Here is a 12,677-nt window from a genome sequence, read left to right as displayed (position 1 = left end):
TGGGAAATTCTTGTTTAATTGTTGTTGGTTTGGGATTATTAATAGTTTAACACCAAAATATATATATATTATTAGAAAATATTATCCTATATTTATTTTTTGCTACATTTGCCAGGTGATTTGCACTCACAAAACTGTTCCCGTCCATGACATCTTTTGTTATCCGTCAGATTGGAACCCACATTGATTTCGATGTCAATGGGGCTACTGGACGGTTATGATTCATGATTTAGCATTGAAAGGAGAACACTTTCACCCGAAATCTGTATCGAGTCAAACGCACGAATTTCCCACAACCAGATCAACACCGTCGAAACCAAGAAAGACCCCATCACGAGCTGAGGTGGACGTTGCTGATGCGACCACAAGAATCGAGTCAGAATCAGCAGCATATACCGCATCTTTTCTAAAAGCACGATAAAAAAATGAGCGAAAAATTGAGGCAGAAAAAGGGAGATGATGGGCACAGGAGGAAGCCGAGCCTTGTTGCTCTGTAAATCGTCGTCGTCGTCTTTGGTTTTATTACTGCCTTCGTTTTCTTCGACTCAGCAGAGGCTCAAATCCCTCACACTTCGCAGTCCTTCACTCAGGCTTCGTCGTCTAATGGCCACGGATGCTTCATCATCGTCCCCTTCGTCGCTCACCAGCTGTGACGGTGCCAAACCTACTGCTTCTTCAAATGGCGATGGAGCTGCTGCTTCCTCTTCTACTTCTTCTACTTCTGCTTCCTCTGCCATTGATTTTCTCTCTCTCTGCCACCGCCTTAAGGTAGAAATTTGAGTTATTCTTTTTTTTTCATTTTTTTTTATTTTTTTATATACTACTTTTTCAGTTTTGTGTTTGGTTGGTGAGAAAATGTCGGCAAAGTGGAAGATAATTTTTGAGTTTGTCTGTTTTCATTTTGGTTTTACTGGGAATCAGACAACGAAAAGAGCTGGATGGGTGCGGAGAGATGTTGTTGATCCAGAATCAGTAGCGGATCATATGTATCGAATGGGATTAATGGCTCTCATATCTTCCGATATTCCCGGTGTCGATCGTGAAAAGTTAGTGCTTTTTTTTTTTTTTTTTTTTTTAACATTTTAACCTCTTAGTACTTATCATTTTTTTTTAAATTTATTTTTTCGAATTTGTTAATTGAAGTGAAACGTGAGGTGTTTGCTGAGAGTGTATTTTTTTCCCTCATAATTTTCAGGTGTATAAAAATGGCAATTGTTCATGATATTGCAGAAGGTGAATAGAATATTTTTGTTCTTTACACTACTTTTAGTTTGAATAATGGAAATGTTTAAGCGTAGGTTAAATAAATGGACAATTTCCGTGCTATTATTTCATAACATCTTCCCTTGCAATAGCGTTTTTCAATCTATTAGGAAAGTGATTTTTGTCAGGCATTAAAATGAATGGCTTAAGAAGATGATAATTGTATACTCAGCCCAAGTAAATAAACAAAATGAGGTTAACTGGCTTAAAAGAGGAAAATTAACAACTATAATGTTTTGCTAGTTTAGCTTTGAAATAACAATGGCTGTCCATGTAAGTGCTTCAGTGTAATTTCTATAATTGCTATGTAAGTTTCCCTATTAGATAGCCCATTGTTCCACTGTAATGATTTTGGCAAGCCTTTTAGCATTGGACGTGACCACTTTGTCCAGGAGAGTGCACTCACTTTGTTTCCTTGGATATGTAACAACTTCCCGAAGTTGAAAATGGCTGGATCCATAAAATGTTGAAGGAGATTTATTTAATGCCACTAGAGGTCTCTTTTATAATATAATTTTTCATATATAGTGCCAATGAGCTATGGCAGGTATTGTATTTACTTTGACTTTGAATGCTTTCCAGTATATTTGCTAGTTCCAGTAGTAAGTTTGAGGGGATTTTTTTCGAGGTCTGCCTGCGTAAGGGTCCTATTGTTTCTTGACATTTATTCCTTGAATAGCCATTGTTGGGGACATAACACCTTCAGATGGGGTCCCAAAGGAGGAGAAGAGTCGACGAGAACAGGAAGCACTAGACCACATGTGCAAATTACTTGGTGGAGGGTCAAGAGGTATCCCATTTGCTTGTGAATCGCTTGCATTTATATTAATATTAATGTTGTAAGATTGATATTTTTCTGTTAGAGAGTGGTTAACTGTTTATCATCCTTTTGTTGCTTTATTTATTTTGTAAATTTCAGCTAAAGAAGTAGGAGATTTGTGGATGGAATATGAGGAGAATGCTTCACCAGAAGCAAAACTTGTCAAGGACTTTGACAAGGTATGTTCTTAGTTCATTTCTCTTGTGTAGTGATTCTATTTTGTCATACATTTGCTTCTTATACAGTTTCAATCGCCATTATGTAATATCATATGGCAAAAGCTACCCAACGGTTTCTTTCTTTCTTTGTTTTTTTTCTTTAGTCTGTGTCTTAGTGGGTAGTACCATGCACAAGGAGGATTAGTTACTTATTATGGAAACCCATATTCTAGACTGCGGTTTATGTGTTTTTTCTTTTCCTTTTAGTTATTTTGATAGTCAGATGGATAATTGTCAATTAAGGGATTCTCTTTGTTTGTTTATTTTGATGGTAGAATTTCTTTGTTCTTTCCAGGTGGAGATGATACTTCAAGCCCTAGAATATGAGAATGGTTAGAACAGTTTTCTTTTCTCCCTGAAAAAAATTTCTCCATATGATATCATTGGATGTATATAATAAATACCATTGTATTATGAGCTACATTTAAATTCTAGTCTCACTGAAAAATTAGTCTTTTTTTTAAGAGAGGATTCAATAGTTTGTTGACATATTTGACATTGTTGTCCACAAACTGCAAGAAGCTTTGAAGCACAAGTACTCCTTAGAATTTTTTACATCACTATTCAATAAATGATGCCGTGATATGCTTGCAATATATGCAAATATGCTCTATTCATTTCAAAATTTTATTTTAATTTTAACTGAGGGTTTTTCGACTCAGCTGTGTTATAATGTTTTGATTCTTTATGGTTGGTTCGTCAATTTTGTATCTCTTATTATTGTTCAAGTCATGTTTGCCGCTATTTATTAAAGGGGCAATTAAGGTTGAGCATATATTTGTCACCACCCTATCGTTTTTATTAAGAAATCCCTGAACTATGGAACAGGATTCATTTTGCCCAAAGGCTAGCCTTTGTACTGGTTTCAAAATTTTGGTTTTGTTTTATGTTCCTTTTGAACTCTAAGTAGAAAGCTTTACTGCAGAAATGTTCTTCCTTGTTTGTGTATATTTTGGCTTATCTTATCAATTTAATCTTTGCTACTGTGTGACTGTCTGCTGGAAATGAAAAATGAGAAAATATCCCTTGCTTTAATTGAATTTTGATTTTGTGGGAGGGATTCATGGAATGCATTCTAGATTGGAGTGTACGTACTTGAGTGGTTGAGCTTGTCAGCTGAATTTCTGGAATACTAAGTCGTCTATTGTTGCCTTTTGGTGTCAGATGCTTTAAAATTCTCTAAGCACGTATTTATGATTTACTGCTGATGGTGTCTGTCATGTTTTGTTCGAGGTATGACTAGTCTCTGAGAATACATGGGTTGAAAACTTTATGTCCATCTTAAAAAGTTGGATTAGCTTGGAACTCTAATACTGTTTCTTCTTTATGCTAAAAGATTTGGTGGTGTGTCTGTTAGCTTGAGTGTTTTAGTCGAGGACCTGAAACTGTTCCAGATTTACTGTGGAACTCATATATGTAAAAACTGCACTCCCTTTTATGCCAGTAAACTTCTTGCTTAAATTAGCTCATGAGAGATTGCTTTAAGGTTTGTCAAGGGGAAAATTAGCTAATGTGTCTCTTTTGAAATTCTTCAATTGCTGATGGAGTGATGAGGATTATAGATTGTTCTAAAATTAATATATTGAACTAGAAAGACATTGCCTGATTGGACTCCTTATTGTTGGTTGTTCAAGATATGCAGAATGCAATAGTCTAGTACAAAGTGCTGTAGACCAAGTTGATAAAATAATTACAATTGTCTGTCTCATGCTTATAGCCTAAGTTTGTTATTTATTTATTTAATTTGTTTTTTTGGTATTTTATTTATATTTTCTTATTCATGGCTTAAGAATATTCCTAACCCTCTCATTTTTTGTGGTAATGCTCAGTTATTTTGTTGTTTTTGCACATGCTGCAATCATTGTATTAGGATATCACGTTATTAATCTGCACTAGATGTCCTAAGTATTGCATATTTCATGTAAACCTAGCAATGAATATGGTCTTTAAATCTTCTGCCAATCTGAGAATTAAGATTTGTACTGAAATTTTTTCTGGCTTTATGCAGAGCAAGGGAAGGACTTGGATGAGTTTTTCCGGTCAACTGCTGGTACATATCCTTACACATGTTTTTATGCTTCCATCTTTTATTTTCCTTTTTTTGGCTCTGTATGCTGAACTCATTTTAAACAACCGAAACATTGTGGAGAAATTAACACCAAATCTCTGAATAAACTAGAAAATAAGAACCAATACTCTTAGCTGATATCAAACATAGTATTTCAGCATCTTGGAAGAAACTTGCTAGTGAGCCATGTATATTTGTGTTGATGAGATGTGGGACAAATTGATGGAAATATGTTATTTTTCTCAAGAATGGAGATTTCTGTTTCCGATGACACCTGATATGGTGGTTGTTCAATGCCGCTGATGAATTTATTGTTAATGTTCAGTTATTTGATTTTTGGTGAGAAATAATATGGCAGAGGAGTTATAATAGTTCGTTGAATGTGTTGTTCTAACTAGCTCCTAGAGTTTTCTGCTAGATTTTAGACTGGGTCTTGTGTTTAGAAACTAAGATTAACAGCTTGGTTGGTCTTTTAAGGAACTTCTAGGCAGAGGTTTTAAACCATTGCCTTCCAGGGATTTGTGAATTTTAGTTTGCTTTTTAGTTTTTGACTATTACGATTGTGAGGGTGAACCTCCTGTTTATTGAAGAGACATCATGGTAGGGAGTGATACTCTTTGGGCGTTTCTCCTTACTAGCGTGAAGCATCCTTCTTCTTTTCATTACTTCAACTAATATTGGAGGCTCCTCAGAGTTCTCTCCCTTTCACTTCTCTATAAAGTGAGAGAATTGTTCTTAAAAGTAAGTGGGTGTCACTTGGTATTGATTCTGTGCCAAAACTCGTTGCAGACACATTTAGTACCTGTGTTGTAATTTGACAGTCCTGAGATCCTCTCACCCATGTTTAGTGTAATTAATTCTGCTAAGCATCCATACAAGGAAGAAGATAAGAAAAAGGAAAAAACTAGTAAGTGGGTCCAACACATGGTTTTGAAGTTGTGGATGGAAATATCCCACTGTGGCTCCTTATCAAATCCATCTCTTAAAGTTTTTGGCCATGTTACATTTATCAAAAAGAGTAAAAGTTTTGGGCATATTACTGTCTGATGCAGTTATAGAGTATTATATTGCTTAAAAAAAAAAAAAAAAAGGGAAAGCATCTTTCTGAATACATTGCTCGAGAGAATCAAAATGAGGACTGTATCACCATGCCATATGTTTGTTTGTTCGTTTGTTTTTGTTTTTGTTTTTTTTTTTTTTTTTTGTCTCTTTTTTTTTTTTTTTTTGGTTGTTATTTTGTTTCCCCCCCCCCCCCCCCCCCCCCTTCTCTATTTTATTGTTGTATTCAACTATTAGAACTGTTATGTGTTTCCATGACATGAGATAATGTGCCATTTGCATTTTGATTATCCTTTAGACTTACACTCTAGAAGGGGAAATTGCAATCTCATCAAGGGAATGCAAGAATTAAAAAAATTCTGCCATGGCAGTGAGAACTACCTTGGAAGATGCTTTAGCTTTTGCTTATTTTTCTTTTCCGGCTAATGTGTAGCACAGCCTGAACAGTTATAAACCTCCCTGCAGGGAAGTTCCAGACAGAAACAGGCAAAGCATGGGCCTCAGAGATAGCATCAAGAAGACAAAAAAAGAACTAACTTGTGTCTGTAGTTTCTCTTTCCTCAAGATTTAATCATCCTGACTGCTTTGCAATGTAGTGGTGGTGGTGCTGCAGATGATCTGGAGTTGAAGGTGGTAGCAGTGGTGGCAGCACTATTGTGGTGTGAGTGCAGTAGTGAAAGAATAAACCGTAACTACACTCTGCTCGTTCATCGCAGTCACTTACCAATGAAATTGCTCTTAACCAAAATTTCAAAATCAAGATTGATTGGAAAAAAAAAAAAAAAAAAACATTAATAGGTTGTTTAGTTTTCGTTGTACCTAACGGATCAGAGGTGGTTGATCTCTAATAAACTTTAATACTCAGATATTACAAACCTTTGTAATGCGTAGCCATTGTGAATTGTTTTTAGCTGATTATATGTTAATTGTCTTTACTTTAACATCTTTTTTTTATCTATCAAATTAGTGAGAGCAGTATTACTTTTATAAATTATGTCATGTTCAAACTCCAATTTAGTTGTTACACCAGGTGACGCTGAGGGGTGGCTAAAATTGAGTCATAGGACACTATGATATTCCATTCCTATCACACTAATGCTTTGTTTGGAGTTCATATATTATGAATAGGAAAAAAATACACGGAATTAATTTCTCATGTGTTTTCATAAAAAGTTAAAATTTTTGAAAATGTTCACATCTTATTATTATTATTATTTTTTCTCTCTTCTATTAGTTTATAATATTTTGCTGTTTTCCAGTTTGTATTGCAGGGACATCTTTCTTATTATATGAATGATTAATAATATTTGATTGTGGTTTAAGAGGATTTGACAGATTATACTTGTTTCAGTGAATTTAATAATGTAACTTTAACAAGTTTAGTCAAAATTCAACGAAACGGGTTCTTATCTTATGCTTAATATAATGAGTGTCTTTCAAAAATAACATTGTAAATCTCTAATTTGCATTATATGAATTTAATTCTGATGTGAAATATGTTTTGTTTGCATTATATGATATAAAGATGATGTAGTGGATAAATTAGTGGTCTTAGAACTTGGTGCTAAGCATCATATGCGGCAATACAATTTTGACTAAAGTAATTTTTGCCATTACAAGTATTGGGACATAGCTTTTGTAAAGTGGGGTGTTGTTCATCCATCATGGATTTGGAGTTGGGAAGAGTTAGTAATATTTAAGATTAAAAAAAAAAAAAACGTTAGTAATATTTTAAAAAAAAGAAAAAAGAAAAAAGGAAAAGTTATTAATATTTGTGATGAAAAATAAACAAAGAGGCATAACAGGAAAGTAGGATAAGAACGAGTACAAACAATAATTAGTGTAGAATTTCATACGGTAACAATTCCATCTTATGGTAATGACATTATATAATTGTAATGAAATTTTATGTACCAACCTATATTATCTAGATATAGTTTAAGTTTGAATTTTCTCATTTCTAATTATTTTTATAATAATTAAGGTTTTTTTTTTTTGAAACATAATAATTAAGGATTTTTTTTTTTGAAATTACAAATTATCTTAAACACTGTTTCCCATTACTAGAATCTATGCTCTCATAGCATATATACAAAGATGCAAATCAACTGGCGCTATTCTCTTTGTTTAATAATTAACGATTTGATATTACGAAAAAAAACCTTTCTTTATGATAATAATATTTTATGTGATATTTTACATCATCTAAATAATATAATTTTTTTTTTTTTTTACTCTTAATGATTAATTTGATGCTTTTTAAATTTGATTAAAATTTATTTTTCTTATACAGCAACTGGCATGAATGACATAGATTAGAATAACATGGATTAGCATGTAAAGTGGCTTTACGTAAAGGTCCTTATGCGATCCAAGAACAAATCCAAACTAATTAATATGTTTTTTTTCTTTATTTACTACTTAAAAGTAAAGCATCTCAGATTTTTTTAACTAATTAAAACTTCTCATTTTTTTTCCCTCTTATTTAACCTGTAAAAGTAAAAGGTCTTTTTATTTTATTTTATTATTATTATTATTTTTTTGGATCCGGAAACCTTGGGAATTTTTATCTACTTCTTAAAAGTAAACATATAGACTTTCTTTTAAAAAAAGAAAAAAAGAAAAAAAAAGAAATCTCCTAAATTTACAATGTTTTAGATGTTGCAAATTTTATTTGCACGCTTTCATTTTTATTATTATTTTACTTAGATTCTGTATTTTTAAAAAATCATCGTTAATTTTCTTTATCTATAAAAAAAAATCTGTTTGTCAATTTTTATCAGTTAACATTAACAGTTAAATATCAAAAAAAGTTAAAAATAATTAAATAATATTGTAAAAGTATAATTTTTAATATTTAATTATTAAAATTAACTAAAAAAAAAGATAAAAACGGATATATAAGTCTATTATAATAGATTTAAAAAAATAAAAAGAGATAAATGAAGTCTGTTATAATAGATTTAAAGAAATAAAAATAAATAAATAATTTTTTTAAAATGTAAAGTCTAAATGAAATAATTAAAAAAAAAAAAACCTTTTCATTTTAAACGGGAGTACTGTGGAATGGAAGTCAGCAAAGGATAAGAGTTTTTGGATGGATGGACGGATTTAATCTCCTATTCTCTCTAGTGTACGAATAAGTTATCATACTTAATATATATATTTTTTTTCTTTTGCTGAAAAACTCAAATCTCATTTAGATCATATATTATCTCACATTTTTATTCATAAAATCAATTGAAACTCAACTCTTTTCCTATATATATATATATATATATATTCGAAAGATTTCCGACCTATTTCCCACCCATTCTTGATGTGGGATTGTTGCAAGTAATGGGACTGAATCATCAAGGAGCACATGCTCTAAGCCCCTAAACTCGTGTAGTGTATGGCTCTTATTTTAGATCTCAAGTAAAACGTGGTTTTTTGGCGCATCGATCATTGCCATGTGATCTTCTTATTATTATTATTATTTTTTTGGTACATATGTGATCTGTAATTAATTTTTAAATATATATTTCTTGGAAAATGATTGATGCTTTTATTTTTTGTTTGTTTTGTTGTGCTTTTTCATGGCATCCATTATTGCTTTTTGAGACACTTTGCCAACTCAGTTTACCACCCACGTGAAAATAACAAGGGCCACAGAAACCAGCCTAAAGCGTCCAAAATCTCTGATTCTGACACTTTGGCCAACAATGCTATTGTAAGGATCAAAACCACAACCAAGTAATACGAATCAGAGCATCTACCATCAAAATCATTGAGTTTCGGTTTTTGCTACTTCACGAGCAAATTTGAACTCATGAAAAACCATCATAGATAAAAAAGAAATATTTCATCTAACCACTCCTAGTCTTCAAACCAACCACCATCAATTATATATATATATATATATATATAGATATATATAATAATTGTTTATTTATTATTATATACATAAATTGATAACATAGAGCAAACTAAAAGAAAAGGAAATCCATCTTTCCACTAATAAGCCGTGCCCTCAACAAGCTTGTCTAATTTCTTGGTTCTCAGCCTCTCAGCATAGACCTCACTCCCTTGGCATTCATACCTGTATAGATCAAAGCAAAGCATGACACATTCAGTTCAGCCTCTTATTTTACCAATAAACTTTATAATCAAAGAGAATTTTGGGTTTAATTATTGTTATTATTATTATTTTTCTACCTAGGTGGTAAGGATATTAAAGGGCTCAAGCTCTGAGCAAGCTTAACAGCTTCTTCCTCTGTGTTTACTGTCTGATTGAAACAGAAGTATCGCCCACATGTGGACCGATCCTCAAAAGCTCGAACATGAACATCAGCTAGAAAGTTCACATCAACAAATGCTAGGACCCCATTTTCATACATCTGATCTGCTCCTGTAAGAAGTTGTTTATTGGACCCCAGAAAGATTGAAATTAGAGATTGCTGCTTCAATTGAAAGAAGACAAAAGAGAGAAGAAAATGGGAAAAAAAGATTTAAGTGATCGAAGGCATAGTAATTGTATGTTTACCATTAAGATATGACATCGTGGATAGAGGGTTTTGTTGAGTAACACCAGGACCAACAACTAGTCCCGCATTTATGGATACCATGTTAAGCATGCGGTCCATGGCTAAAGCCCAAGCAGCCTGCTCAGATTGTGTTTTAGATAGGGCATACCACAACTGTATAGACACACACACAAGAGAAATCAGAAATCAAATTTCCATCCAACGGAACACCAAAATTGCTCAACTTGGATTCTATGTTATTAACACCCAATCTCAAGGTTAAAGCTAATGGCATGGGAAAGCTTTTTTACACCACTGGTTTTGTTTTTTTGTTTTTGATTTTATATTTATTTTATTTTTTGGGCCATACTAGATGCAGATACAGAACTTTCTGCAAAATAAAAGACACGAAGTGGATAGATACCATATTTTTCTCTTTGATTTTTTTCTTTTTTTTCCCCGAAATAATAATGCAATGTCCACCACTAAGGACAGTGTCCCCTCCACTTCGAATATTATCAAAAAGGTGAGCAAAGACTATTGTACAGGGATGCCTTTTGAAGATAAAGGAAAAGTAGAGGTTTCCAAAACATAACAGGGTAAAGGTTTTTCGAAGTGACCATTATGCAAATCACGTAATTGAAAATGTGGAAAGTGCTCTAAACTTTTTTTTTTTTTCCACTGGTGATGTTGATACTGACTCATTGGCATTGGTCCCATTGTTTTTTTTTTTTTTTGGGGGGGGGGGCGGATATGTATGTTGGGGCGCGGTGGGGAGGTGGGGGGTGTGTGTTGAAGAAGAAGAAGAAAGGTGATAAAAATGGTAGCTAAAGGAAGTAAATACAAGAACAATGAACGAAGCTAAAAAAAATTAAAAAAAAAAAAATTATGAATAGCCAAACCTTCATTTTCCTGCAAAATTCCTTGTTACTCCAAGACCTTTCATCTACATCTTTCTCTGAACTGATATTCTCTTTCCATACTGCTGCAGTTAAAGAAGAAGTAAATATGATTTTCTCTACACTTTGTGTTTGTGCAGATGCTTCAACCACATTAATAGCTCCTCTGACCTCCAAATCCACCATTACTTCCTAAAAAATTTATTAAAAAAAAGGTCAATACCAATTTCCAAAAAATAATGGATATAAGTATAACTACTGTGATTAACAACCAACTTAAGCATGCACACAGCACAATTTGTTCAGTAAAAGAGGAAAAGGAAGAGAAGGAGAAAATAACAGAGTTAAAAAACCTACATCATAAGCATCTGGACTATCTAAACAGCAGAACAAAGCAGAGCAGCCCTTCAAAGCCAAAAGAATTGAATGGTAATCCATAACATCCACAGTAAACACTGACAATCTCTCCTCCACTTTCTCCATGTCCTTGATTTTCTTCTTTATCTCTGTTTCTCCTGAAACAACAGACCCAAAAAAACAATCATTGAAAAAAAAAAAAATGAGAAAACCCAAATGAAATAAACAAAAAAGTAAAAAAAAAAAAAAAAAAAAAAAAGGAAGAAGAAGAAAGTAAAACCCAGCAGATTTCTCAAAGAAGAAACCAATTAAAGTTAAAAATTGCATACCATTGTCTTGGATAGCTGCATGAACAGAATACCCTCTACTTAGCAAACCTTTAAGAATCCAAAACCCCACATAGGTTGATGCATCAAGGACACAAACAACTGGCTTTTCATAGTCCATTGGAGCTTTTCTGGGATTTTTTCTTTTCTATTCCTTTTTTTGGTTGTGCTGGATCCTCAACTTGTGTATGAGCTTCTTCTCTATATAGAAGCAAAGGCGAGAAATTGAAGGTGAGATGGGGTTCTAATGCAAGAAGAGTTGGTGAACTATTTTCTTACACGTTTCCATCTACTCTGTCCAAGAAGACCATTTTTGTTCCTGTAACAGACCTTTTCTTGGCCTTTTAAACCTCCATGGGCTACTTTTTTTCGTTTTTGTTTTTGTTTTCTTTGTTTATTTTATTTCATTGTAGTTTTTCCTAAGCTGCTGACGTTCCGCGTGCACGTTTCAACGGTTAAAATTTACATGACAAGTCCAAAACGTAACAGGCTTTTTGGTTAGCACAAAAGTTTGGGGATCTATTAAAAGAATCTAACGCTTTTTATTTTTATTTTTTTGGGTAATAAAAATCTAACGATTTTATTTTATAGATATGAATGCTAAACTTATGAAGATATTCAACCTCAAAACTAGTTGGGTTTAATAAGTAGGTAGAAAACGTGATTTTGGTTAGAGGAGAATTTGTTGGGGGTTAGATGGGTAATCAAATGGTGTTTTTTTGCATACAAGCACAACTTCTGCCATGTTAAAATTTGTTTATTATTATATTATTAATTTTTATTACAAAATGCATAGTAATTTTTTTTTTTTTTGATAATGTTCAAAATGCATAGTCTGTTGAAGATGATGTTTATCAATTCATAATTGGTTATCGACACAAATGGGATTAGTAGATGATTTGGTGATTATTAATCGGAAATATTATAGGTTCACCCTTTTGTATAGATTTTTTATTTTTTTTAATCAAAAGGTATTTAAACAAACTAAATTAATAACATTTTAGTTGTTTGTCGAGATTATATGATCAGATGAATAGCACTCGTCCCTTTGGTGAATAGTTGATTACGTGATCCACATTTTTCAATGGCTAAGACAGGTGCCCTTAAACCTTACAATTATATTTGCGATGGGCCTTGGATTGTGAAATGGTTTGCAATTGTA

The 12,677-nt window shown here is 32.7% G+C and overlaps 2 protein-coding genes across 6 annotated transcripts; one reads left to right on the top strand and one right to left on the bottom strand.

Annotated features, from left to right (window-relative positions):
- The first annotated feature begins 324 nt into the window (after positions 1 to 324).
- LOC107419018 (uncharacterized) lies at positions 325 to 6,369 on the top strand. 5 transcript variants are annotated; one of them, XR_007237831.2, is made up of 9 exons: positions 356 to 768; positions 922 to 1,046; positions 1,196 to 1,233; positions 1,943 to 2,053; positions 2,183 to 2,262; positions 2,597 to 2,633; positions 3,466 to 3,534; positions 4,310 to 4,351; positions 5,894 to 6,369. XR_007237831.2 is itself a non-coding variant. In XM_016027737.4 (8 exons), exons 1-8 carry the CDS (start codon positions 457 to 459, stop codon positions 5,962 to 5,964), a joined length of 816 nt encoding a protein of 271 aa, XP_015883223.3. In that variant the 5' UTR covers positions 377 to 456; the 3' UTR covers positions 5,965 to 6,369. The 5 variants fall into 5 exon arrangements, 2 of the variants coding, with proteins under 2 accessions (XP_024922287.3, XP_015883223.3); XM_016027737.4 differs by lacking the exon at positions 3,466 to 3,534 and having other exon boundaries at positions 377 to 768; XR_007237833.2 differs by lacking the exons at positions 3,466 to 3,534; positions 5,894 to 6,369 and having other exon boundaries at positions 330 to 768; positions 1,846 to 2,053; positions 4,310 to 4,332.
- Positions 6,370 to 9,292: 2,923 nt separating this feature from the next.
- On the bottom strand, positions 9,293 to 11,906 carry LOC107420974 (cinnamoyl-CoA reductase-like SNL6). Its single transcript, XM_016030080.4, has 6 exons — positions 11,519 to 11,906; positions 11,190 to 11,347; positions 10,836 to 11,024; positions 9,954 to 10,107; positions 9,626 to 9,818; positions 9,293 to 9,509 (listed from the first exon to the last, which is right to left on the bottom strand). The coding sequence occupies exons 1-6, from the start codon at positions 11,634 to 11,636 to the stop codon at positions 9,425 to 9,427; spliced, it is 897 nt and encodes a 298-aa protein (XP_015885566.3). The 5' UTR covers positions 11,637 to 11,906; the 3' UTR covers positions 9,293 to 9,424.
- Between the last annotated feature and the right edge of the window lie 771 nt (positions 11,907 to 12,677).

Source organism: Ziziphus jujuba, chromosome 1, assembly GCF_031755915.1.
Source record: "Ziziphus jujuba cultivar Dongzao chromosome 1, ASM3175591v1".
Classification (NCBI taxonomy): Eukaryota; Viridiplantae; Streptophyta; class Magnoliopsida; order Rosales; family Rhamnaceae; genus Ziziphus; species Ziziphus jujuba.
Note: the sequence above shows the minus strand (reverse complement) of the source record. Positions and strands in the feature narration are given on the sequence as shown.

Excerpts from the sequence above, each read along its gene's own strand:
- LOC107419018 (XM_016027737.4), top strand. The coding sequence starts at position 457 with ATGATGGGCACAGGAGGAAGCCGAGCCTTGTTGCTCTGTAAATCGTCG. Across the intron at positions 1,234-1,942 it reads TGTTCATGATATTGCAGAAG|CCATTGTTGGGGACATAACA; the intron begins GTGAATAGAATA and ends TTCCTTGAATAG. Across the intron at positions 4,352-5,893 it reads GTTTTTCCGGTCAACTGCTG|GGAAGTTCCAGACAGAAACA; the intron begins GTACATATCCTT and ends ACCTCCCTGCAG.
- LOC107420974 (XM_016030080.4), bottom strand. The coding sequence starts at position 11,636 with ATGGACTATGAAAAGCCAGTTGTTTGTGTCCTTGATGCATCAACCTAT. Across the intron at positions 11,348-11,518 it reads TGCAGCTATCCAAGACAATG|GAGAAACAGAGATAAAGAAG; the intron begins GTATGCAATTTT and ends CTGTTGTTTCAG. Across the intron at positions 9,819-9,953 it reads CACGATGTCATATCTTAATG|GAGCAGATCAGATGTATGAA; the intron begins GTAAACATACAA and ends AACTTCTTACAG.